Source organism: Haemaphysalis longicornis, unplaced genomic scaffold, assembly GCF_048455015.1.
Source record: "Haemaphysalis longicornis isolate Haplotype H1 unplaced genomic scaffold, Haemaphysalis longicornis Haplotype H1 scaffold_152, whole genome shotgun sequence".
Lineage (NCBI taxonomy): Eukaryota > Metazoa > Arthropoda > Arachnida > Ixodida > Ixodidae > Haemaphysalis > Haemaphysalis longicornis.
Window position 1 is genome coordinate 312,464 of NW_027526259.1, and position 26,942 is coordinate 339,405.

Consider the following 26,942-nt stretch of genomic DNA (forward strand, 5'->3'; position numbering starts at 1 on the left):
TGGTAACAGCTTCTCCGCCAGGGGTCCGAGATTCCGATGAATAAGGGTCTTCAACCGTTTTCCGGAGGGTGCTTTCGAAGAGAAGTGCTCGGCAGATGCTCGACTTGACATCATAGCTTGCGTATGATGTCATTTGGTTTGATGCATGTTTATAATTTGATTGACTGGTTGTTGAATATGCTTCGCTACTGCTGCTGCCGTTGTGCTACATCAGGGACGGGGCCTCGTCAGGTTGCCCGATCGGGCTCGATCAATCGGGCTCTATCAAACGGGATAACACGCCTTTTGCCCCGTTTGCCTCGGCAGAAAATTGGAAGTTATTCTACTTTTGCGCGGTGTACTTGTATTCTGCCTAAATAAACAAACAAACACACTGCTGGAGCTGCTTCGTCCCGTCACTGGACAAATAGTGGCCCGCCAAGAGCGTCTCTGGCTTGCTCAGGCAAACAACAGAACAACCCAGGAAGATACAACCGCATCGCCGCCAACTGCAGAGACAAATCCCCACTGAAGCTCTACCAGGCTTTTAGTTGCGATAAAATACGCCAATAACTAACTGCACTAGTTATATTTTAGCCCAGCAGCACTTTAGACAAGCACACAAACTTGGAATGTGATATTTCCCGTGATTGCAAATGTCCCTCACAAAGAGAAATGTAATCGTAAAGGGTGAAACCTGCTCCAGGAAAGACAATGGAATTGAGGAAGTCAGGCATCTAGACGCCATTTCTTGTCTTAAGGACTCCGAATTAAGCCATCGGCATTGCCATTCAGTTTCCCCTTTGTGTACCGCACTTGCGGTGCGCCCGTTCTCTGAAAGCTACTGCGACCGCTCGAGAGGACACCGGTCATTCCTTTCAACAAATGTCGAGTGCGCGGAGGAGCGAGCGAGATTTTCCAGCGCTCAAACGAGAGGCGCGCACTCCTTCTTGGAAGCGAGGCTCCCTTGGCGTGATGCGAGCTCACGGCTTCGCCCCTCGGTGTGCCCAAGCTGAAACACGCGCCGCAGGTACACGCGGAAGTTTTCCCCTCTCTTCGTTGCTCTCCTTTTCCCGAACGCCTTCGGCATGCGAACAGCGAAACGCGTTTACGTTCTCTCCTCTAGGCTCCCGCTGGTAGGTTCCCGACTTCGGCACAGCCAAAGACGACACCGAAATCTGAACTAGCTTAGCCCATATTGGCCTATCGACGGGAGCATCGGCTGGGAGCGACAAGGGCACGACGTGCTCTCTAGACACCTTGTATCTTTCAACGGGCCCAATCTCGTCGTTCCTCGCCCTTTCAGCAAAACCCTCAGTACGCAAACACCGAAGGGTGTTCTCGTTCTCCTTTCCCACTGTCAGGACTACACTACATACAAGCTGCCCTATCTCAAAAGACGGCTCAGCCGCCCACGACACCTGAGCTCGGCAGGCCGTTGTTCGAGGTCGGTTACCTGAGCTGATGGCAGAACGGAATGGGCTTGTTCAGTGGCTAAATCGTCATTAAGCTTAGCTGCAACGTGAAAATCGTCCAATGTCTCGACTGCCGGCTCTCCCGCAGCGTAGCTCGGTTCTGAACTCTCGTCCGGAGAAACGCCATTCGTTTCAACGGACTCGCGTTGCCTCCTTTCGCTAACGCCATGGTTTAGGCTTTCCCGCGGAACGTCGTTAGCCTGCGAACTGCGCGCGTTCAGGTCAGCCGCCGTTTTAAAGGCCTCCCGTGAACTTGAGCACTCCGAACACGATGACGACATATATCCGCTCACAGTAGGGGGGGCCTTACACACAGCTGCCCTCTGTCGTGAGCCTCCGTAAATGCCCCATCTTTGCTATCTCTCTGAGTCTCCCCGTTACTCTGGGAGGTGACGACACTATTCTTACTTGAGCCCTTCGCAGCGAGCTCAGCTGAATCTTTCCTCGGCAGTTTCTCGAAATTGTAACCCTTGTCGCGTAACGGCTGATCCGACCTGTTCGAGAATAGATACCTGTATTCCGGAAGAAGTTCTGGAGATACTGCCGCCTGCGTGATAAGTTCACCAAACGGACCTCCGATGCTAACCGTAGCAATCGTCAGGCGCACGTTCCGTGCTGGTACGGCCTGATTCACCAGGACACTCTGTCCTGTCAGCTTATCTGATTCAACATACGAATGGTGGACCATGTCTACCGTCGCCGCGGAGTCGCGATGAACTCGGCATAGTTTACTGTTGACCACGCGCTCACGTACGTACGGCTCCAGAAACTGCCTGCTGTCCTCACTCTGGTCTAGCAAGTCTGGTCTATCATTGTTAAGAGAAGACCTATGCTAGCGTGCCCGGTCATTCACACATCTGCCCGTCTGGCCGGTGTAGGCCTCCCCGCATGAAAGCGGTATCTCGTAGACTACCCCGACGTCACAAGGCACAAAGCGCTTGGCATGCTTCTTTTCACGCTTCTTCGGTTTGGGCTTGCCGGAAATTCGCGCACACAGGTGGCCAAGTTTTTGTGGAGCAGAAAACACCACCCGCACTTGGTACCGTTCTGCCACTTTGTTCAGGTTGTGCGTAACTCTATGTATATATGGCAGAACAACAGGCTTCGCCCTAGGTCGTTCTGGCCGCTTCGCACCTAATTGGCCTTTGGCGTTTCGCAGCAGGGCTTCAACAGCACCCACCAAGACATAGCTCGGATAACCGACCGGCAGAAGTCTCTTCAGTTGAGAGTCAAAGCTCTCTTGAACAGCATGTGCACAGGACTTCTTCAGTGAAGATTCTAAAACCGGAGACGCTATGGCCCTTTTAACAGTCTTTGAATGAGATGATGATGACCAATTTATCACGAAGAATTCACTTGAAGTAATAGATTATATTAAGAATGACGCCTCGGTGGGGTATGGCTTTTCTGTTGACGTTGAAGATTTATTCTATTCTGTGCCGCATTCGGAACTGTTTGCGTCTGTTAGGCAATGCATTGATGTAAACGGCGTGGTCAAGTTCCGGAATTGTTGTGGTATGTCGGTGGACTGTTTTATGCGTTTGTTGGAGTTTTATCTGGACGCAACATTTGTTTCTTTCGAAGGACGCACGTATATTCAGAAACAAGGTATTTGTATCGGGTCATGCGTTGCGCCAGTCTTATGCAATATTTTTTTTGCAAGTGTCGACCGGGACTTGCTTTTAAGTTTTGACAAGTATGTTGTTGCGCGTGTGTTTAGATATGTCGACATTTTTTTAGAGGTTTTAAGAAAACAGTGTTCACCTAACTACATTGCAACCGCAGAAGGGATTTTAGAGAATTTTAGCCGCCATGGGAAGGGTCTTGCATTTACACACGAGGTTCCCAGTGTGTAAAATACCTGCAGTTTTTAGATATTAATTTTAAGCTTTCATCCGACCATGTTTGTTGGGTCTATCGCCCGCGTGCCCGTAAACAGCTTCTGCCATTTTCATCATCTCATTCAAAGACTGTTAAAACGGTCATAGCGTCTCTGGTTTTAGAATCTGCACTGAAGAAGTCCTGTGCACATGCTGTTCAAGAGAGCTGTGACTCTCGACTGAAGAGACTTCTGTCGGTCGGTTACCCGAGCTATGTCTTGGTGGGTGTTGTCGAAGCCTTGCTGCGGAAAGCCAAAGGCCAAGTAGGTGCGAAGCGGCCAGAACGACCTAGGGCGAAGCCTGTTGTTCTGCCCTATATACATAGAGTTACGCACAACCTTAAGATAATGGCAGAACGGTACCAAGTGCCGGTGGGGTTTTTTGCTCCACAAAAACTTGGCCGCCTGTGAGCGCAAATTTCCGGCAAGCCTAAACCGAAGAAGTGTGAAAAGAAGCATACCAAGCGATTTGCGCCTTGTGACGTCGGGGTAGTCTACGAGGTGCCGCTTTCATGCGGGGAGGCTTACATCGGCCAGACTGGCAGATGTGTGAATGATCGGGCACGAGAGCATAGTTCTTCTGTTAACAATGATACCCGCGCGCATTTACCCGTGCATTACCAAGATTGCAGGCCTGTCAGTCCTTTGAAAAAATGCAAACCTTTCTTTGAGCAGACTAGAATTCTCGGCAGGAGTGATAATACAGTCTTGGAACGTTTTATATTAAGCAGAAAGGGGACAAGTGCGTCAGCCATACTTGTGTGTTTTTGCGTGCAAGCGAGTTTGAATTTTTGAAAACGTCAATTTGATCATGTTATCTGGTTGATGCGTTCCACGTAGTGTACCGAAGTGCGCGTGCGCATGCTCCTGATGTTTCATGTATAAATATGAGACGATGCCTCAATAAATGTTAGTTGCAAGTGAGCGCTTGTCCCGTCGTCCTTCTTTACCGTCGTTGTCCAAGTCGCGAATCAACGTTTTCGAATCAACGTTTATTATTAGTTTGTTAGATGTGGTAATTAAATTTGGTGAGATCTTTTACCGCGTAGAAATAGAACAGTAGCCATTTAGTACCCCTAATAAATCATTGATTGTATTTGGTAAAAGACCCAACTTCGTTCCCGCCACGATATACGAACGCTACTGTCGCTACAAACTGGCACAGCGCCAGCGGGAAGAGGTTCTATTTTGTTCATTCCGGTATTTTCTTTCTCTTTTCGGGGTTATATGCAAAGAAGCGCATGTGCATTCGTATATAAAACAATTCAATACATTTAAACGCCTATGCAACCGTCGGGTCTCGAACTCACACCGCAGCCGGAGTACGCATGCGAGCAACACGCTCCAGACCGCTCGACCAACGCGGAAGCAGACGGAATTGGGTGCAGTTTCAGCTGTAACTCACCAAGTCGGATGTAACGCATCACCGTACCTGTTATTTCGTAAATTGACGCCACGTATCGTAAAAGGAACTACTGTAATAAGGTTATGTAGAATAATGCCACGTGTCTGTACTTTGGTTCCGCCAGCCGTAGCTGTTTTTTTACTGTGAAATACGTCTAACGTAACTTCAATTTAATTTTCAGGTTGTGTCGGACGTAGGTGTGTTTTTTGACTTAGGGTTACGTCGGACGTAGCCCAAAACATTAGGTTAAAGTACAGTCGGATGCAACTTCAATTTGAAAAATCGCCCGCATCGATCCGAGTTACCCGAGTCGAATTGGGTACATTATTCCGGGAAGGGACCAAATGGGAAAATACGAAATTGGAAGGGCATTCCGTACCAGGTTGAAATGAGAGGGAACAAAAGAGAAGGTCGAAATGGGAATGGGTTCAAACGGGAACAGGCGATATGAGAAAGGGCGAAACGGGGAGGTCGTTTTGCGCCGGGTTGAAATGGGAGGGAACAAGCGGGAAGGTTGAAATAGAAATGGGAACCTCCCTGCAAATTCCCGGGTTTGGGCTTGCCGCGAAAAACCGGAGTTCTAGCGGGAAATGAGACCCCAGAGATTGCGGGGGCGGAGTGACGACTGCTTTGACAACAGACAAGCGATTAGCTCTCTGTAGGGGAGGTCCCACGGAGAGCTGGACTCGGCGGTCCCACGTGCCTTGACGACTTGTGTTGTTAAGCTAAAAGAATTATGAGGGAGGGAGAGGGGAAAAAGCCTATCTTTGTGGAGACAGTCCTGCCGCAGACAACAAACAGTGCCGCGGCGATACTGCCAATGTTTCACCCCACCTACTCGAGGGTCTCCGACAAGGGGCACTGGTGTTGTGCGTGTGTGGGTGCTAACTTGAAGGGCGTGTCAATTCCTGAGGGCGGTGCTGCCTAACAAGGAAATGCACATCCCCATTGGTCCGCATTGTTTCGGATGGTGATCCCAACTAGTCAACTAGAGACATGGAGTCTACAAAAAGAGCGCGCCATGGCTCACTGAAGCATTATCTAGCAACTCACTATGAAAAAGTAAATAAACCTAAGATCTCCCCTAGCCTTGGCTAGGAAGGATCTAACGGCAGACTGCTGTCCCTACAATGCGCTACACACGTCAGCCTAGTGTGGCTCGCGCCGAGCCACACCGATTGTCGTCTTTCTCTTCATCCCAGCTAGGCCACATCCACTCCCTCTGTGAGTGTCCGCGTGACCCCTTCCCCCTTTACCCTCCCCCTTTCACTGGGAGCAGGCTCTGCGGAGCTCTGACCTCGCAACGCAAGAAGCCGTCACGGACAGAGCCCTGGACGTCGCGGGGGCCCTTTGGGCCTCCGCCACCCCCCTACCCTGAACCCTATGCAAAATAAAGTGGCTCTACTACTACCACTACACGGAGCTGCTGCTTTGCAGCTTCATCTTTACCAAGAAGGCTACGCCACAACAACATGTAGCCCTTGCACGCTGTTATACAATACGGTGGCTCTATAGGAGGGATACTTCAGTGCTGTGTAGGTCCACATATTTATTTTCAGAATTCTATTAAAGGCTTCCCGAAGTGAATTTGGGAAACTTTTATTTGTGGTAACATGGTGAAGTTTACTTAGATCCAGAATCGTAGTTTTTCTATAGGGCTCGGATAGGAAGACAATACCCAAAGTGCTTGCCTTCGAAAAATGCTGCAATTACGCGATGTTGGATTTCAATGTGATACCACCCTATTTTAAAGGTCTGAAATCTGATTGCATCAATTTAGACGAAATCATTGTTACAAGAAGAAAGAAGAATACGTCTCGACACTGGATCCGAGATGAAGAAGAAGTGCGTCGCACGTAGCCGGTGTCGGTGCTGTCATGGCCATGGCCACCATTATGTAAATACATAGATTCTCGCTCAACCATCGTGCGCCTCATTTCTCCTGTCACCACGTAACAATATCAAGCGCTCAAGCAAACTAAAAATATATGAATTGCTGCCCTTCAGACTTCGATTGTGAGGGCTCCATCACAGCTGGTGTGAGAAAATAGTTGAGGCGATGATGCAAGGTAAATGAGAATTTCTACACACACATTTTCCTTCATAAAAAAAAAAACATTGTTAACTGGCAGACAAAACACACTGCGAGGGAATCACCACCATCATCGTGATTATAGCACGAGGATAATGATAGGCCTTACGGCGTACGCCACCACCGACGCCTGAAAAAACAGCTCAAAACTGGCCTAGACGATCTAGAGTCAACTCCAATAAGATAACTCAACCATGCTCAAACATTTTATACCTCCGGACGCAGTTTAGTTTAACTAATGAAATTTGAATCATGAAATAATCGCGTTTATGCTTCTTATACTTAATGCTTCTTTTACTAATAGGTTTCTACTTGCAATCCGTCCTAAATAACCAGGCATGAATGTATGGCGACGTTATATGAAACAATGTGAGGCTCCGTTTTTTTTCTGTGATTACATCTGTTACTTGTATCTGCCATAAACAAATGGACGCAAGTATATGATGACCAGGAATTTCTAAGGACAGTTTGTATACCTTCCCGTTATTTATTTTTCAGGTGGTCCGGTAGACAGCAGTTACAAGCTGGTTTACTCAGATTACAAGGATTGCGCACTTATCCGACCCTTCACCTTCACCCACGGTATGTGCAAATAGTATAGTTAAAATATCGGGGAGCACCGAATATAATACCTAAACAGAAATGTCCAGCAATAAAACTCAAACATGGGTCCTATTTTACACAGTTTGTTCTAAAGTCGTAAGGGCTTTGGAGCCCACGTACAGGAATAGCAATCAACACACGCGACATTTATCATACGCTCGCTCTCGAAAGTTATGCAAAATTTGAGAAGTATGGTTACGAACTAAAAAATTACTGAAGTACAAAATATAACAACACATAATGGGGCCAGAAGACACAATACAAGTTTGATCGATTCAAAAGGCTGCTTTACCCAATACAACGATACCGATTTCGTAGCAAATTTCTAAGAACTAAATTATGTATAAAGGAAATAGAGGTATTCTTCGCGGCTCACCAGCCACAGTTTTCCACGGTCCTTATGAAGGCACATATACCTGTTTTTGCGATTGGTGTCTGCCGACCGGAGCCACCACCAGAAACCAAAATTGAGCAACTGTAGTGGCGATCTTGTTACATTTGATTACGCGACTTGAATGCTGACATAAAGCAAAGGCACCAGTTGATATAGCAAATGAAAGTCACGCCAAGTGCCGGGGATTGAAAGAACATTTATTGGAACGAACGTCCTGCTCTTATACTCGCAACTCGCGGCGCATGCACACTGACAGTACTTACGTCAGCGCCGTGCCCCAACACTTTTTCCCCCTTTATTTTTTTTGTTCATTCGTCGCCCGAACGATCTGGCTTTCGCTTGGGTCTTGTGCTTCTACGGAGAGGTGCGGGGGAGACTGTCACTCGAGGTTCCACGCTTTGCTCGCCTCCAACGCTCGGGCTTGCAGCGTTGAAATTGGAAGGCGCCGATGGCCCAAGAACGGTCTCCGAACCCTCCGTCTGTTGTCACATTTTCTAGGGGTGTTCCTCAGCTGGTGGTCCTGGAGGGGTTGGCACCGGGCTTGGTTCCGGCTCGGGCTGAGTCTCACCAGGGCACCGCTCTGCGAAATGACGGGGCAGATGTCTTGGCAATGGTACAGGGTGACGAATCACTCTTGGCTCAGGAACAGGAAATGTAGTTGCTACCAAGTGGTCACCCGCCGCGGTGGCTCAGTGGCTAAGGCGTTACGCTGCTGAGCACGAGGTCGCGGGTTCGATTCCCGGCCGCGGCGGTTGTTTTTTCTGATGGAGGCGAAAAGCAAAAATGCCCGTGTGTAGGAGATTTCGGCGCACGTTAAAGATCCCCAGGTGGTCAAAATTAATCCGGAGCCCTCCACTACGGCGCGCCTCATCGCCTGCGTTGCGTCGGCGCGTTAAACCCTACAATCAATCAACCTATAGTGGTCGGCGTGCACATACCGCTCTTCGTTGTTAACGTTCACAGCATATGTCACCGCACTCATTCGCCTCATAATGATGCCAACTAGCCATGCAGGGTCACCTGGTCTCGTTCCTTTCAGCCGCACCCTGTCACCTTCTTTGAACTCGCGCCACCGGGAAGCAGGGTGTTGCGTGCACACCCATTCTATCTCCGGGCGATCACCGAACTGAGGATGTAGCAATGTAAGCCGTGTCCTCGGGATCCAAGACAGGAATAGCTCCGCTGGACTCTTGGAAGTTGCTGCACAAGGGGTGTTCCTGTAGTGGAAAAGAAACTGGTCGACACGGTGCTGAATAGTCTTCTGCACACCTCGCGTTTTTTAGATGCGACGCTGAGAGCATCTCTTGTCGGCGGCCCTGCCCTTCCTGCGTGCGTCCGTTGTCCGCACCGCTGCGCCCCTCCTCCTCTCACCGTGATAGCGTGCCCTCTCCCCCAACATCTGTGGCGCGTGCAGTGCTGCGCGCTCTCTCATTCCGCCGGTGGGCGGCGCTGCGCGCGGCGCAAGCGCGCTGTGCGCATGTGCAGCGCCCTCTCTCTTCGCGGTCTCTTCTTCGGGCGCGCTGCGCATATGAGTGCCGCGCTCCGGTCGGTCTCTCAGTCGACAGTCATCCGTGCTACGCTTGCTCTCTGTCTCTCTCTCTCTCTCTCGCATTACCCGACGATTGCTCACGCAATTCGAGTAATCGACCCAACGGAAACGCATAGTGGAACCCCCTTCAGCGTCGCATCACACCAGGGTTCCAGCGAGGGGAGGTGGGCGTAATTTTTCATCCTGCAGTTGCTTTTGAAGATCTTAACGGTCTGTACAAGTCGTTCCGCAGTGCAGTTAGACGCTATATGATGTGGTGGTGTCTTTTATGGCGTATGCCGTTGGATGAAAGGAACGTCGTGAATTCAGTGGAGAGAAACTGCGGTCCATTATCTGTGTACTACCTCTTCTGGTAGTCCGAACGTTGCAAAAATAGTTCGAAGCTTTTCCACAGTTTTTGCGGCCGTTGTGACGGTCATGCATATGACATCAACCCACTTAGAGTAGGCATCCACAAGCACCAGCAACGAATTCGGGTTGCTGTAGGCAAAATCTAGGAGAATTCTTTGCCAACACTGAGTCGGCCATTCTCATGACGTTATGGGCAAGCGCGGGGCGGCATTTTGAGTAAGCTGGCACGTTTCACACTCTTACCGTTTGTTCAATGCTTTCGGTCTGCCCAATCCACCACACGTGACTTCGTGACAGCATTTCGAGTGGCTCCCGGGTGTCCTTCGTGTAGCAGCCGCAAGACCGCACCTTGCAAAGAACACGGCACAACAACACGGTTACGCCACGTGACACAATCGCGTTCTATAGATAGTTCGTGGCGCCTAGAAAAGTACGGTGCCAGCATTCATCGCCTACTTTTGAAGGTCAGCTGCTTCGCGAGTACAACAGAACCTTCGATAACGCAGTGCCTTTCTGCGTTTCCCTTCCGATCGAGTCAGCTGATAAGGGCAGATTCTGAGCCGCTGAGAAAAACTGGACGTAGTCACTTGCATCGCGCGCGTTATTCAAAGTAACGCGTGATAGTGCGCCCGCATTTGCGACGGATTGTCCCTTGCCAGGTGCAGCGGTACGCTGCCAGTAGAAGAATTCACCTTTGCATTCGAGCTGCGGCTGATGCAGGAATAGGCTTGTCGTGACCTAGTAAACCCTTCAGTGGCAAGTGATCTGAGTATATTGTAAACTCTCGACCGAAGATGTATTTGTGAAATCGCTTGAATCTAAATACGACTGCTAAAGCCTCTTTTTCGATGTGCGAATAGCCTATCTCGACCTTGCTGAGGGTTCGGGAGGCATACACAATTGGTTTTTCATGGCCATCAACTTCATGAAAAAGTACCGGCCCCACTCCGTAGGCTGACGCGCCCGCCACTAAACCTAACGGTTTTGACGGATCGTAGAAAGTAAGGACGCTTTCATGAGTGAGCCGCTGTTTGTTTTCTTGGAAGCATTTCTCTTTGGTTTGGGACCAATGCCAGGGCTGGTTCTTTTGTAGAAGATTGTACAAAGAATTTAGCCTTGCCGACATCTTGGGAAAGAACTGCTACCAAATTGTTCGCATTCCCAGATATGCCTTGAGCTCTGTCTGATTTTTTGGAGCTGGTGCATTTTTTACAGCCTCAATCTTTTCCTTACATGGGTGGATTCCGGCATTGTCAACAACGTGGCCCCAATACCTCACGTAGTCTTGAAAAAACATTTTTCTTCCTTTAACCGGATTCCGTGGCGCTGGAACCTTTCCAGGGCCGCCTCGACACGGTTCAGGCATTCAATGAAGCTCCGGAAATCAGGACGTCGTCCAGGTGACAGGCAACACCGTTGAGCCCCTTGAGCATCTCGTCCATGACAGACTGAAAAATGACCGGTGCGCTTAAAATTCCGTACGGCATGCGCAGGCATTTAAACAGTCCTAAGTACAGTCTTTGTCAAACTTTTGTGGGCCATGGCGACCCTGACCGAAGCAGGCGCGCGGCCGAGCAGGGGCGCGGTGCTTGCCGCTGTCGGCTGGTTACGCGGATACAGAGAGCGAGGTGAACTATCACGCTTCCTTTCATAGTAGGGCTGGCGCGATAAGTGCAGCGGGGCCGGTCTCTCAGAGCAGGCGCACTTCGCTTAAGCGCAGACACTTTGCGCAGCACTTGTCGCTCCGGGCACACTACAAAAGCAAGAGCAAAAGTTCCCCTAGCTCTCTTAAGCCACGCAACCAGCCGACAGTGGCAAGGGCAGCGCGTCTGCTCGGTCGCGCGCCTGCTCCGGCCACGGTCGCCGTGGCCCACAAAATTTTGAGAAAGACCGTACGTGTTAATTGTGAGCAATCTCTGGGAGTCTTCGTGCACCTGAATTAATTTGTTGGTACGCCGTTGACAAGTCAAGTACTGTGAAGAACTTCCCACCCACAAGTACAGCGAAAATGTCCTCCACCAAAGCAAGGGAATAGTGCTCAGTCTTTATAGCTGGATTGAGCGTGATTTTGTAGTCCCCACAAAGTCTCAGCATGTTGTCAGCCTTCTGCACTGTCACCAGCGGTGTGGCCCAGTCGCTCTGCAGAATGGGCTCAAAGACTCCTCGTTCTTGCAGCGTGCGGAGCTCCAGTTCGACGAGGTCTTTCAGTGCGTAGGGAACAGCTCTGGCTCTGAAAACACTGGCTGAGCTCCACCTTTCAACACCACTTGCGCTTGATAGCTTTTGATCAAGCCTTTTTCCGTGGAAAATACGTCCCGGAACTTCTGCAGCAAGTAGTTCACTACACTATTTGTTCTGCTTCTACGCTAAAAATGTGAGCCCAGTTTAGTTTCAGCTTCGCGAGCCAATCTTGTCCCAGCAAACACGGTTGTAGTCCGGCAACGACGACGACAAGCGAAGTTTTTTTAAGTGCGAATGCACTTTATAAGCGACCCCAAACCTTCCACCGCCGGCGGCGGCGGCGGCGGTGGCGGCGTCCGCAGTCCTCCTCTCCCTGGCAACGGCGTGGAGCGGAGAGGAGCGTCGGTAGCAACCGCGCGGTGATGTCACTTCACCACGTGACCGCGCTCGCTCCGCCTCCTCGCCGTGGCTGCGCGGGTGCGCGCCGCTCCCCGCACCGCTCCTCGCGCCGTGACGTCATGGTATGACGTCACAGCGCGCCTCCTCTCCCCAGCAGCTGCCGCGCGCCTCTCTCTCCACCGTGACGTCACATTCTCTCCTCTCCCCCTCGCTCGGCTGCAGCTGCCGTGCGCCGCTGTCCCTCTCCCCTTGCGCTCGCCTCCTCTCTCAGCCACCTGGCTCGGCGCGCTCGGCGCGGCGTACCCCCCTATATATGCAGCGATAAACTGCCAGACCTCCGTGGGTCGCCTCGCGCGCGCTCACGGGCGAATGCCAACGGATTTTAACTTTACTCCCCCTCATAGCATCACCCCGTGCATTCGCACTTAACCATGTTCACCCTCGGGGAAATGCTTGGGAGTTTTTTTTTTTTTTGCCCTTCGTATTCTCCGCCGACATTCGCCTGTCCTTTCGTTTCCAGTAAAGTGCCGCCGTACGTCTTCAGTTCGAGCGAGCATTTTTCCAGCTCTACTTGTCGCGGCAGGTTCGCAAAAACGTGGTCGTTGATAATAGAAACACCCGCCCCGGTATCAATGTGCATGCTCACTGGCTGGTCAAAAATTTCAACTTAAACTTGATAGGGACGCTGAGTCTGTTTGCTTCCGTGCACGTGAAAAAGTTGCAACTGGTGATGCTCGCTATCTGCTTCAAGAACGTTGACCGCTTTGCCTCTCTTTTTAGATCCGACGCTGAGAGGAGTGAGCATCTCTTGCCGGCGGCCCTGTCCTGCCTGCGTCCGTCGTCCGCGTCCGCACAGCTGCGTCTCTCCTCCGCTCGCCTCCTCTCCTCTCTCCGATAGCGAACACTCTCTCCCAACATCTGCGGTCGCGCTGCGCGCGGCTGCGCACTGTGCGCATGTGCAGTACTCTCTCTCTCTACGCGGTCTCCTCTCCTTCGGGCGCGCTGCACATAGAAGCGGAGTGCGGCGCTCCGGCCGGTCTCTCAGTCGACGGTCGTCCGCGCTTGCGCTTGCTCTCTTGCCGTACCCGACGATTGCTTGATGCGACGCCAATGGAACCCCCTTCAGCGTCGCATCACACCAGGGTTCCCGCGAGGGGAGGTGGGCGTAATTTGTCATGCACACCTTCGCCAGGTGTCCAAAATTTTTGCACCAGTGACATTTGGACTTTCGATACCGTAGTGCTTCTCCCCGCATCTGTGACAGGCACCGGTAGTGAAAAAGTTTGACGGCGGGCTTACCTTCGGTTTGTGCTGCGGACGACGCTTTTTCCCCGATAGAGTTCACGCTCCCTTCTGTCGACGCGCAGCCTTCCGCCATCCTGAAACTTCTCGACGCCTTTTCGGCCAACTCTGTAGTTCCCGCCAACTCATAAGCTGTCTCGAAGTTAAGTTCTTTCTTCTTAAGCAGCGCCACTTGCATTGCAGGGTTCCGGAGCCCCGCGACAAACCGGTCACGCAATGCGTCGTCCAGAAAATTCCCGAATGCGCACTTGGCAGCAAGGGGTCGCAGTTGCACGGCAAACATTGAAACTGGTTCCGTTTCTAGCTGGTATCGGCGGTTGAACTTGAACCCTTCCGCTATGACTTGACTCTCCGGTGCGTAGTGTTCTTTCATGACTTTGACGAGGTCCTCGAACGACTTCCCTGCATTCTCGCTGAATGCCACGCAATAGCGATTAAAGGAAGCTCACACCAACCCATGGCATCTCACTTCTATTATGCCTGTGGCTTCCACTGTTCTCGTAAACAGTCTCAGCTCCTTGCCGTCCGCCCTCACGCCAAACGACACCTCAAGAAACACATTCAAATACTCCTTGACGGCCAGACCATCATTCCAAGCCCCAGCATCAATATCCTGGGCCTACGTCTCCAGGCCAACACCAAGATTGGCGTATCCTTGCAGCGCATCAAACACAGCATCAATCAAATCATGCACATGATGAGGCGAGTTGCCACCAAGAAGCGAGGCCCCAAGGAAGCCGATGCCTTTCGATTTATTCAATCTTTTGTCCTCTCGAGAATCACTTGAATCACCCCCTGTCTTCTTCTCGGCAAGGAGGACATAAAGGTGCTTGATAGAATGATTAGAAGGCGGTTGAGCAGGCCATCGGTCTTCCCATGAGTGCGTCCACAGAGAGGATGCTTAGGATGGGGCTCCACAACACGGTGGAAGAGTTGATAGAGGGCCATCTTTCTAGCCAGAAGCTCCGATTGAGCAGACCTGCAGTGGGTCACCGCATCCTTCACCAGATTGGCTGGGCAGCACAGAATGTCACGCCGCGTGATGTACCCCGGAACTCTTGGCAACAAGAACTAAAGAGGTTCCCTATGCTTACAAATATGAACCTGCCACACGGCGAGGGTGCCCGACAAGGACGGGCTCGAACCGTCAACACCACCCTCGGCGCGGATAATGCAGTAATATACACAGACGCCTCCCAACATAGAGAGTAGCAATATGCCATCATCGTGGCTACCTCCAGAACCAACCTCCCTGCGTGGGCCTCACTGAAGACCCAAGACACGACGGCAGAAGGAGAGGCAGCAATCGCCTTGGCTCTCACTGAACCAGGGCTTCGGAAGGTAGTAACCGATTCCCAACTATCCTACTGGAATTACCAGTCGAGGTGGGTGTCCCTGAGCTGCACTGCGTGTGCAAAAAACCACTCCCCAACCGATTCTAGTCAGCTCATCTGGACGCCCGCTCACGCTTTCATGGAGCGCAACAAATACGCCCACCAAGGCAGCGTTTTTACCCCTCAGGCTATGGAGCTGCACGAAGACAGTCAACCGCTTGTCACGTTCAGGGATATAATATAGCCCAGCATTATCGTCTTCAGAGACAGACCCTACCCTCACCTTACCCTGTCCTCTCTAGAAAACAACAAGCTACCCTACGGGTCATACAATGCGGCTTCTTCACACACACGACGCGTCATCACTAATAGCGCTTTCCATTGGGTGAACAGGAGCACTTCTAACTGCACCTAAAGTGCTCTCGCGAGTCCTGGCGTCTTCCAGTGGTCGGGCAGGAGCAGGGGCGTTGTGTTTCATTGGTCGAGGAGGAGCAATTTTTTGGCGCCGAGAGGAGCCGAGAGCAGTTCTCGGTGCTCCGTCACCAGCGGCGGAGTGGCAGGGAACGCCGATGAAGTCACATGACCTCTTTTACGTCATTTCTGGTTTTATCCCCGGGTGGCGGAGGAAAAATGGCGTAATAGCCGTGATAGTCGCTCAGTGCGTACGGCAGCAGCTAAGCGCGGCCGTCTGGACGATGATGCTACATTTAGATGATGAAAGCACCACAGATTCTAGCGCAAACTCATCATCGGACAGCAGCAGCAGCGACGACGACGACGATTTGACATTGCATGAGTTCATGTTCGAGCACCTGTTCACCCCACCGGAGCAGCGACCGAAGGTAGAGTCGTATCTGGAAAAGACGGCGGATGCTGTTATCGTTCGCAGCTAATTTTAGGGAGATACGATGGTGACCCCATCATGGACATGAACATCCGCTCGGCTTCTTCATTCGTCGCCATGCGGAAGGCAGACACAAAACCACCGGCACGTATTTGGCAAAACTGGCGAGGAACAGCGTGCGGACAACAAGAGCGCGCGAAATGCTCCGGGAAGCGAGAGCGGGAAAACTTTGGTCACATGACTCTTGACATCACGCCCTCCCCCTCTTTTCACTGCTCCCGGAGCAGCGCGAATGTTTCATTCGCGGAACGAAAGCACACGTCCCCGTTACTCCCGTGTGCTGCTCTGGCTGCTCGCTCCACTTGCTCCTGTTCTCCCAATGGAATTCGCCATTAGTGCACCCGAATCGCTACGCCTCTGAATGTAAATTTTGCTTAGAAGCAGGAACACTGAGCCGCATAATCGGGGTGTGTGACTTTATCCCTGAGCACCCTCTTCTCTTCCCGTCAACTATCCAGCAAGAGCAATGGGAGAGGCTGCAGTCTACTACCTCTCTGCCTACCCAGCTTCAGCTGGTTGACACAGCACAGGCGCCGCAGACTGCATATGGGCTCCAGTGAAGGCACTAAGGCCCGAAGGAACCAGTACCCTGAGCCGCCCTCTGGCCCGTTCAGAAATCTGGATAAAAGTATTTACCCTCCGCCGTCTCCTCCTCCTCCTCCGTCCCTGCCGACGATCTCATCGCTTCCGTTGGTGACGGCAATGACGGAGAAGTGACATTATGTAACAGCGGGTTTGAGCTTCCTTTTTATATAAAAAAAAGTTTCCACTCATGTGCTACGCGAATACAACTCAACCAACCACAGATTTAACCTCACCAAAAAAATATCTCTTTGAAGTAATAAAGGGTGAATTTAAGAGTGAATTTAAGTTACGTCACATGAGTAATCGTTGTGGGGGCTGTTTACAGCTTTGCTTTCAAACCACATTCGTAGGGTGGATTGGCGAGATTTTTTTTTTTTTTTTGGCTAGTGCGATTTGTTGGGCTGGGTTTCTTCCCCGCGATTCGAGGACGATGAGTACTCGCAGGGCGAAAAAGGCAGCTGATAGGGGCTATGTTAACTTTAAGCAAGAGTTCGATGATTTCCGGTGGGAGATAATTGATGGGTTATGTAAGCGTAAAATATTGCAGTGACTCTTGTGATGAGGTGACTAGGACGAACAAAGATTGGCAAACTATGATGAAGGAAACAAAGAAACTAACAGCCAGCAATATCTGTTGGCAAAAACGCCAAGGCACCAAGGATACACTTATACATTGCATAGTTCGCCCCTCCCCATGTTTTACGTTAGTGGAGATGGTCCGGGATTTTTATATAAATCGGGCTCTATGTTACCTTTATGTGTCTTTCCAATGTACAAAGGGCAACATACTTGTATATAACACTTTCATACTTAAAGCCTTATCCTGCCTCACCCGAGCGGGATTTGAAGAACACTATTGCGGAGCTTTGAGGTCTGTTCCACGGCATTAGCCTCCAACATTTTCGCAAAAATTTCGTTTTGCAAGTTTTCAGATGTAGCCAGCTGAAGTGGAAGCTCGCTACATCATCATTACAAGAAAAAATGCCTATAAGTTTGAACTTATACAACAAAACGAATGTCACCTAAACACAGCTATTCTGAGGAACTAAAAAAATTCCCCGATTTACTAAGGTCCGCTTACGTGCTTTTAAAAGCGAATTGCTGGCGATACTTATGACATTAAATTTACTGATGCATGGTATTTCGGCCTGTTAATTCGCTTTCGTTTTCACAACCCAGCTGATTAAGCTTTTACTTCCGCCGTCCAGCGTTGTCAAAAAAATTCCTAGATAAAATAGGCTGGCGATTACGATACTCGCTGGTGCGATATTTGGGCGCACCAGTAGTGCGCTAAGGCAGCACTAACTCGTTCGTTCTCTCGACGGCAGCGATGATGAGCCTCTGCGTCGGCGGCGCCAAGTGCGTCTCAGGAAGATCGCGAACCGTGAAATCGATTCATTTCAGCAGAAATCACTACGACTCATTCTTCGTGTCACGAAACCAACGAGAACAAACCGATCGTATAACCGATCGTACAGTGCAGAATAGTGAGAGGGAGGAGGGGAGGCGTGCAAAAGCAGCTATAGGTTTCATGCCAGTACTAATGCATGGCATGTGCGTTGTGCTGGTGCAAGATTTTAACGCGGACGTTAAACGGCCCAATGAGACCTGCCCGGAGTACTTAGTGGTAGAGCGTATTATCTCTGTGTGTTAGGCTATGTTAAGATTACCGACGCAAAAGCCGTATCCTGAACTATGGACGCAAAAATTGCCATGTCACGCATTTAGTATGGCTGAGACGTGAAATGATGTCATTCTTTAAAGTTATACCGCAGTTGCGGCAACAGTCTGAACCCTGCCTTACTCAATCCGTAAGATGCTTACGACGCGGTAGGGACACAGGCAGTTCCAGGTTTATCTGCAAGAACAAAGCGTGGATCCGTCAGAGGTTCATTCAGCTGATTCGTTAGGAAATATGTTCCACCGCAAATTACGATAAACGTTTTGTTGCGTGCCCTGCGTGGACTGCGTCCATCTTTGCAGGTCATGCTTCTTCACAGAGTTGAAAGGCACTAATTTTTTATATTTGTTATACTTGTACAAGTGACACACACTGTTTGCTCGCTCTCCTGAAAGACATGAATGAGACACAGTGATTGAATTAGCAGGAAGGGGGGGAATATCACCTCGAATGCGTGGGAATGGTTTTCAGGACGAGAGTTAATCAGGGATAAATGCACCGCTTGGAATATATTTGGAGGCAACAGGGGTATCAGACAGTTTACGAGAAGTAAACCATTCATACTTGTACAGTGATTATAATTTTAATGTAAAACTTCGAAATACCCATTTTCGCAACACTGAACGGGTTTTCCGTTCTCCAACTTTCATGAAAGCACTAAACGCGGCATGCTGCTCAAGTTGCAGGAAATGTGGGGTGCATTGTTGCTGACATGCGGGAATAATTCTAATTTCGAGTGATTGTGTTCCCGAGTTTCATACGTGGCCTTTTCTGCGTTCTGGGTTAACTACGTGAGGGCTGCACAGACTATGAATTAGAAGGCAATAAAGGCCACGTCAGTCTTGTATACTTAGGCAAGTTTTAATATTGTGCGTTAGTTAGGCATTTAATAAAAAAATGAATGAAGCTCATACTAACGCGTGACACTTGAATGCAGCGAAGCTGCACGCAAACATAACGACCATCATCATCCCTATCATCATCATCATCATCACCCTACTCAGGTCCACTACAGGGCGAAGGCCTCTCCAATGGACCTCCGACCGCTCGTGTCTGGCGCCGCTCGAGTCCACTGCTGGCCACCGAAGTTTCATACTTCATCCCTCCATGGTGTTATTGGCCTTCCCCTTCTTCTAGGCTTGATATCCATGCACTTTGTTACCCTAATTGTCCAACGGTTGTCGGTTCGCTTCACTGCATTACCAGGCTAAGTCATTTTTTCTTTATTTTAACTATGATATCTTCTACTCTAGTTTGCTCTCTGACACAGGTAGCTTGTTTCCTGTACCTGAGTGTTACTCGTAACATTATTCGTTCTATGAACCATTGAGCCAACCTAAGTTTGCTTTCTAGTTGTTGAGTAAGGCGCCAAGCTTCTGCTCCATACGCTATCACCGGCACTGTGCACTGGTTATAAATATTTCTTTCGGATGACAGAGGTAGCTTACTATTCATTAGCTCGGAGTGCTTGCCTAGAGCTCCGCAACCCATACCTATTCTGCGCCGGATTTCTCTTTCGTGGGTGGCAGCGCCGGATTAAGGGGGAGGGGTTACGGGGGCTGTAGCCCCGGGCCCCCAGCCTGTCAGGGGCCCCTCTCGACGATATGAAAAAGAAAAGTCCTTAAGAGTGCTTGCTGCCCGTATAGAAAGTCGAAGGTTGCAAGCTTCAACCTCACCTTCACACCGACGCTGACTCCTGAGAGGTGGGGAGTTGACCCCCCCCCCCCTCCCGTAATGGTTGACAACCTTCGAGTCTATTTCAATTCCATTTAGTTATTCTTACTACTCCTCCTTCTTTGCCTGGGGTTTTTGAGAAGACTCTTCTAACAAAAGACGCGGGTACACAACTTGACGGGGCCTGGAAGCCACATAAAGAAGGCCCGAGCACGGCTCCGGTTTTTCTTTTGGCACAGGTTTCAGCGGTCTTTTCGGTACACGAACCTCCAAGTACGCGGACGTTTCGGTGAGCGCTCGTTTCAGTATAAAAAAATTGGCCGCGTATCTGCTCCTTTCGTTGCAAATGACGTCAAAAGACGATAGTCCTTATCGGCTTTTGCGAAGTTAATGCCTCCCTTCGCTTTACCGCTCACCTCTCATGTTGTTCCTCTTGCGTCGCGCTCCTACCAAGGTAAACACGCCAAATGTTTGCTTAAATCATTTTAAATTCCGCGCGTTCCACTGCTCCAAACCGGGTGTCTCGATGCGAACGCTGCCGTATACGGCGAAGACGCGCGTTAATCGAGGCACCCTACTTAAACGTTTATAGAACCGCGTTTCCCTACTCCACCTGCGTTGCAAGCAGAACGTGGAAACTATCTAGTGGAACCTTGCGTAACTGTTGCCGGTTGATTTCTTAGAATGGCGCCAGAAGCTATAGTGGCGCGGGCGACAGCAGGCGACGGCGGAGTGAATTCTTTTTCTGCAGTTGATGAAGTATTTAATTTCTCAAAAGTCAAGCATGTTTGAATTTTTATAAAGGAACACGGCAAATATCACTTCTGTATTGATTTGTTGTCTCATATTTGCGTAATATCTTGTTCTTCTTCCACAATGTTGACAAGTATGAACATTCCACCGGACATAGACGGGTATATTTAGCACTGACTATATAAGACTATTGCGCCGGCATTGTTTTGCTTTGGCCGGGTGGCTGAATCGAGTCACAGACAGACAGACGGACAGACATACAGACATACAGACAGACCAAAATTTCTGGGTTTAAGTAGCCCAAGAAAGACTATCGTCTTTAAAAAAATTACGCCCACCTCACCTCGCGGGAACCCTGGTGTGATGCGACGCTGAAGGGTGTTTCCGTTGGGTCGATTAGTCGAATTGCGTGAAACGCGTAGTGAACGTGAATTGCGTTTCAATCACATCGTTGGGTTCCACGCGAGGGGATGCGGGCACAGCGCGCAGCGCCGCCCACCGGCGGAGCGAGAGTGCGCTGCTCCACGCGCCCGCAGATGTTGGGCGAGAGTGTTCGCTATCGGAGAGAGGAGAGGGGGTGAGCGGAGGAGAGACGCAGCTGTGCGGACGCGGACGACGACGACGGACGCAGGACAGGGCCGCCGGCAAGAGATGCTCCTCTCAGCGTCGCATCTAAAAGGGTCAGGCATGCGACGAATTGATAGACAGAAGCTACTTTATTTAATCGCCGGCAGACCGACAGCACGGCTAAATGGCGCCGCGACGCGGGCCCTTACGTCTTCTAAGTGGGTGGTCTTTACTCGACTACGGCGCGTGCTACTCCAGCGTTCGGTCGCCCTTGGGGGCAATGTCCCGGCGATTTCGCTCGGTCTTGGTCTTTCGAGAGCCGCCAAGAGCAGCTGGAGGGTCCATGTTTGGATTTCTTGGTCGCAGCACTTCGCCGCAGCCGCGAGCCATGGCTGAATCGTACTTGTCGACGCTTCGTAAGGGCACTTGGTGCAGTCCCTTAGGACGTTCATGAGGGTGGCCCTCTCCTGCTGGCACACGCGGTACGCGTCACTCACATACACTTGCGGGTACACATGCTTCATCAACGCTGGGGTGGGTAAGGACCCAGTCTGTAGTCTGAACAGCACCGCCTCCGCTCAGCTCATCCCCGGGTGCGGGGGTGGGAGAGTCCTTCGAGCCAATCGTGTGTAAGTTCATTGAACGTCTTCATACGGTCCTGGCGCTACACCACAGTGGACGGTCGGTTGCAGTGGCGTGGTTGGTTAGCGCTCGCCCCACTGCGTGTGCCGTCTCGTTGTGGTTGTGCTTGTCCGACGCACCGTTGCCCGCGTGCACCGGGAACTACTTGATTTTAACACACTTCTTGTTTCGTTGGAGGTCGGCCGAGCACGAAACGCGAACAGCCTCACCGCACAATTTGCCATTCGCATATTTCTGGACTGCACCCCTCGAATCACACAGCACTGTCTGGCACCCGGGGTCGGCAAGGGCCAGGGCAATGGCCACCTAATCCGCCTGGCACGCCTCTCGGACCCGAACGCTCGCTGCCGCCCTCGTCGCGCCGGACGACGCCTCGATGACGGTAGCCACGAATGCCTCGCTGTCTCCACGAAGCTTGCGTGCTCGTCCTAGGCGTACAAGTCGATGAGGGCCTTGGCCCTGGCCGCTCTTCTCTCCTTGTCAAGCTCCGGATCCATGTTCCTCGGGATGAGGTATACCCGAATCCGGCGCCGGGTCCCGTCAGGGACAGGACCGTCGCTGCTCGCCTTCCTCGCTGCAGGCGCGAAGGCCAATTCTTGCAGTATACGCCTACCGGTCTCGGTCGTAGAAGGCCGCTACAGCTGGGCGGACCGTTTCGCTTCAGCAATTTCCTCGAGGGTATTGTGTAGCCCCAGGCTCAGGAGCTTGTCGGTGCTTGCGCACTCGAACAGCCCGAGCGCCGTCTTGTACAATCGGCGTATCAGGTTGTTGATCTTATTCTTTTCGACCGCATCCAGTTGTGGAAGGAAGACCCATATGCGAATAATGAAATAATTTCTGAAGATAATTGTAAACTGTTTATACTGAGGGACGTTAATTGTAATTATTGACAACTTCAGCACTTCCCTATGGACTCAGATATCTGCGTACACAGTTTCTGCATAAATATCAGTGTATAGCGCTTGACAATGAGGTTTATTGCGGTAGTTCGCTAGACACGCACATACGTTACCACGTCGGCTCAGGCGCCCAAACGAGGAGAAGAAAACCCCGATACATAACAGAGGAAAAGAGAATCCTCATTCATTTTACACTTGTGCCTCTTTATCTGTGATCCAGAGAAAATACTTCTGTTTTGGGCAATACCTGGGAAGTGGTGCTGACACAGGCGTAGCCTTCTTCGCAATGCGAAACGCCTCGAAGATTTCTGGTTGGCGATCGCTGCTTGATCTGCGCAAAATCTTTGTGTTTTGTATGCTATAACCATCGTATGTCCTACAATGGTAATGGTACAATGGTAATGGCATACATTGTATGCCATTACCATTGCCGCAGGTGCAGATGCAGCTCCGGCAATGGTTAGCGTATGGTTATTTAAATGTTCAAAGGTGGTGTAGGACACTTGTGAGGTCGTTCGGCTTCACCCCACGCCCCTGTGGTGTAGCCTCTGCAGGCTGTCAGAGCAACAGGCATTGCGGCAGCTACACGTTCCTGCGACTGCATCCATAGCGTAATCTCGGGGTCCCACTCCGTGTAGACGCAGAGGCTGCTGGGCCAGCCTGTCCCTAGTGAGCTGGGGATTCAGCAGGCCTATGCGTTGTGAAGAGCTGAGGCGTGGACGCCAGACGAAGCAAGAACAACGCCTGTTTCCTTTCGGGATGACGAAAGCTGCGTCCACTTAAAAGCGCATCCTGCGTGCGGCCCCTTCCATGCCGTCTCGGATACGGATTTCCGTCGCGAATCGAGATCGGTAAGCTCCTTGTCGCCATATGCGCTTTTCACTTTGGAATGAGCCAGTGGACGGCGCGGAACAAAGCGCGGCCCGCTGATCTGGTCCCACTTGGGCACTGTGGCAGGGGGAGAGGAACCCCGAAAAGAACGCGGGCGAAACTGTCGACGCGGCAAATATGTTGAGGACTCGAAAGGGAGAGAGGTCGACCCAGACTCCCCTCCGTCGTGGAGCCCGAATCCGGACGAAGAGCTTCAGCGTGTTTCCAGTGGCAGTGATGACCGAACGACAACCCGACCGATCGACAACGAACTTGTGATTGCTGCAGCTGTTGTGCGGCACCTACGGGAGCAGCAGCGCGGTGGTGAACAGGATATTCTACCCCTATTAAACTGTTGTCTGATGCCATTTCACGTACTCACCTGTCGCTCTCCGACCCAAAGGGGCCCCATTAATGTGTAACGGCTTGCCGACTAGCAAGACTATCACAGCGGCGCAATAGAAGTTCATCGCCGCTGAAAGTTCGACGGTCATGCGCAAACCCAAGCACGAAGATGACCGCTCCCCAGCCCTAAAAGCGGCATTTTTCTGCTTATCGTATTCGGACTAATCGTGCTGCGATACGAAGGTTGCTTTGTGCAGCACGTCTGAGCCCCCCCTCCACCCCTTCCTCAACCTCCATCACAGGCGGCGGGTGTTCCAACCGCCACGTGCTTTCTCGTCTGCGCGGGTAACGTACAGGATTTCGCCCTGTAAGCCCTGGCGGCTAATTGTTTGGCAGACGTCTGTGAGTGGCCGCCGCCTGCGCGGACTGTGAGCCCTCCAACATATGCAGGTGGAGAAGGGGGGGGGGGGCATTGTTAAGGCAACGGAATGCCCAGATTTTGCCATGAAGTAGGGTCCTGGCTGGTCATTCGAGCTAGACAGCTTTTTATGAGACTTGGGGTCGCGTCCGTTTATGCTAGGCTTGGAATTTATAAGCTCCCTAAGCGACAGGCAGATTGAGGATTGAACTTAAGGTAATAGCTGTGTTACGGGAAATTTTGCGCGTATAGCCCGAGGAAAAGCGTCCGGGGCGTTGTCGTTCGACTGATTTGTGTGCACTGGAAGCGTACGAGAGGGGAGAGTTGTCGTTTGGGGCGCTCAAGGGGTCTTCACGCACTTGGACCTGGAGTCTGACTGCAGTTGTTCAGTGATGTACCGGCAGGGGTGGCTGGTGACGTGGCGGGGTGGTGGAGTCGGCAGTGTTGGAGCTTGCTGATGAATAGCCGCGGTTTAGCTTGTACAGAAATGTTGCGTCGGCGAACCGGGTGGTGAGAACACTTGGTGTACCTCCTCGCAAACCATTCTGGCCAGAGAAGGAGCCGACTGCTGGGACGAAATACCCAGATTATTTAGCTCTTCGCGCAGAACTGACCATGTTAGGTCCCGCAAGGAGCTGTCGTCACAGGTCATACTAGCAACATCGGTGCGACTTCTAGTTGTAATTCGGGCATATTATGGGCTACGCTCCTGCACAGCCCGCTCGATAGCCATGGCCTCTTTGATAAAATCCTGCACCATGTGTGGTGGGTATCTAACAAGCCCAGCAAACAGCTGCTCCTTGATTCCATGCATAAGGTATCGGAGTTTTTTTTTTTTTTTCCTCAGACGTGGCTGGATCAGCGCGGCGGAAAAGGCGAGCCATGTCCTCTGAAAACATGGCGACGCTCTCGCTGGGCTTTTGAATACGCGGCTCCAGCTAACGCAGCACTTGGTCTCGTCGGTCGGTGTTCGGAAAGGTTTCCTGGAGCTCCTGACGGAAGTCGTTCCAAGTCGTCAATCTCCTCTCGTGATTCTCGTACCATGTGCGAGCACAGTCCTCCAGCGAGAAGTAGACTTACCGCATCTGTCGCGATCATCCCATTGGTTGAAATATGCAACACACTCAAAGTGCATGAGCCAATCTTCAACATCTGCGAACACGTCCCCATGGACTGCGTTCGGGGTGCGCGACTGATGGAATGTCACCTGGGAGGTGCCCACCACCGGAGGCGGTCGAGATAGAGGTTGAGGTGTTGACACCGGAGGTCGACTCCGGGGCACGTTGCCAGGAAGGCCCGAGAGTTCAGAGGACAGACTGAGCTTCTGGCGCCTGGTCCGATGCACGGGGGTGTCGACGAGACGAGGCCTTTCTGGGCTGGTGTCCGGCTGGGATCCAGGCATGGGGGTACCCATCTCCTCCACCAGTGTTGCTTCCCGATAGACGCAGGCAAAATCGGCTCTATGGTGTTGCGCCGATTGATTAGGCGAGGAGACAAGAATTGAAAGGCGAGAGAGCACGTCAAATCTCAGCGAAAATGGCTGACCGAATCAAGCGCGCGGGGCCCGGGGCACGCTTTTTGCCGTCGTCTTCGTGCTATCCGGCTGACCAGGAAACACGGCACTTATTCATCACTTGGAGATGCTGGTGGTGGTGGTGGTAAACTTTATTCACAAAGGTAGAAGAGGAGGGGGTGGAGTCAAGGGTGGAATCCTATTTCCAGGACTCCAGTGGCGAAAGCCCATGTTACCAAGTGCAATAACCGCACACACCTTAAACAGGGGATTGCCCTGCTTAACACACAATCCACGCGATAATACGTCCTTTAGAATTCTTATGTAGTTCTCTCTTCCCTGTTCTTTCAATGCTTCTAGCACGACTGCGGTGAGGATGGAATCAAATGCTTTCTCATGGTATATAAAGGTCATGTAAGGTTTAAGTCCACGATTGTAGCCGATTTGTTTCTTCTTCGCTGCCGCAACGACCTTTACTGCATCATTATTCCTACAAGTGTAATCTTCTTTCATTTTTTTGGAAGTAATAATCATTGGACATCATTTTGGAGGAGCGTACACTATGGCATGTCTTTCTCGTTCCGAGCAAGTGTTACCACGATTGCGGCGAACGCTGCAGTTATCATTTTGGCCAATCTTGCCCAATCTCCGTAAGATGCTCTGCTTGACAAACGTGCGCCGGGGACACTCGGCGGTAGCCGTGAGGCACGGACCACGAGCGCTCTGCATTTTCTTGTTTTTTACGACCGGGCAGTCACCGAAATCTTGGCTAATATCCCTAATTTAGTATCTTGTCTTCACAAACGTGCACAGGAGAAGCTGGGTGGTCTTCGCGAGGCAAGCACACACGAGCGCTCGGTGTTTTCTTGGTTTTTCTTGGTTTTTATTTCAGAGCAGTATATGCCTCATTGTCACGCGTCTCCACCGGCACAAAAGGAGGAAACGGAAAACAGGCGGAGGCTTAACAAAATACATTTATGAAACCACCAAGCTCGAAGAAAACAAAACCGAGTTAAGAAAACCACATACGCGAAAAAAGCTATGGAACTCTCGACAATGAAATATACACAATGTCCTAAGATACCCTTGCCTTACAAGCTCAAGAATGTCCTAGAAGGATGTTGCGCTAGCGGCGAGGCGTATGTACT

The 26,942-nt window shown here is 51.1% G+C and overlaps 1 protein-coding gene across 1 annotated transcript in view; it reads left to right on the forward strand.

Annotated features, from left to right (window-relative positions):
- Positions 1–26,942, forward strand: part of LOC144165973 (uncharacterized) — a 220,894-nt gene that overhangs the window by 84,828 nt on the left and 109,124 nt on the right. The window contains exon 4 of the mRNA XM_077695647.1: positions 7,329–7,412. Coding sequence (XP_077551773.1) covers positions 7,329–7,412 — 84 coding nt within the window. The remainder of the gene's footprint in view (positions 1–7,328; positions 7,413–26,942) is intronic.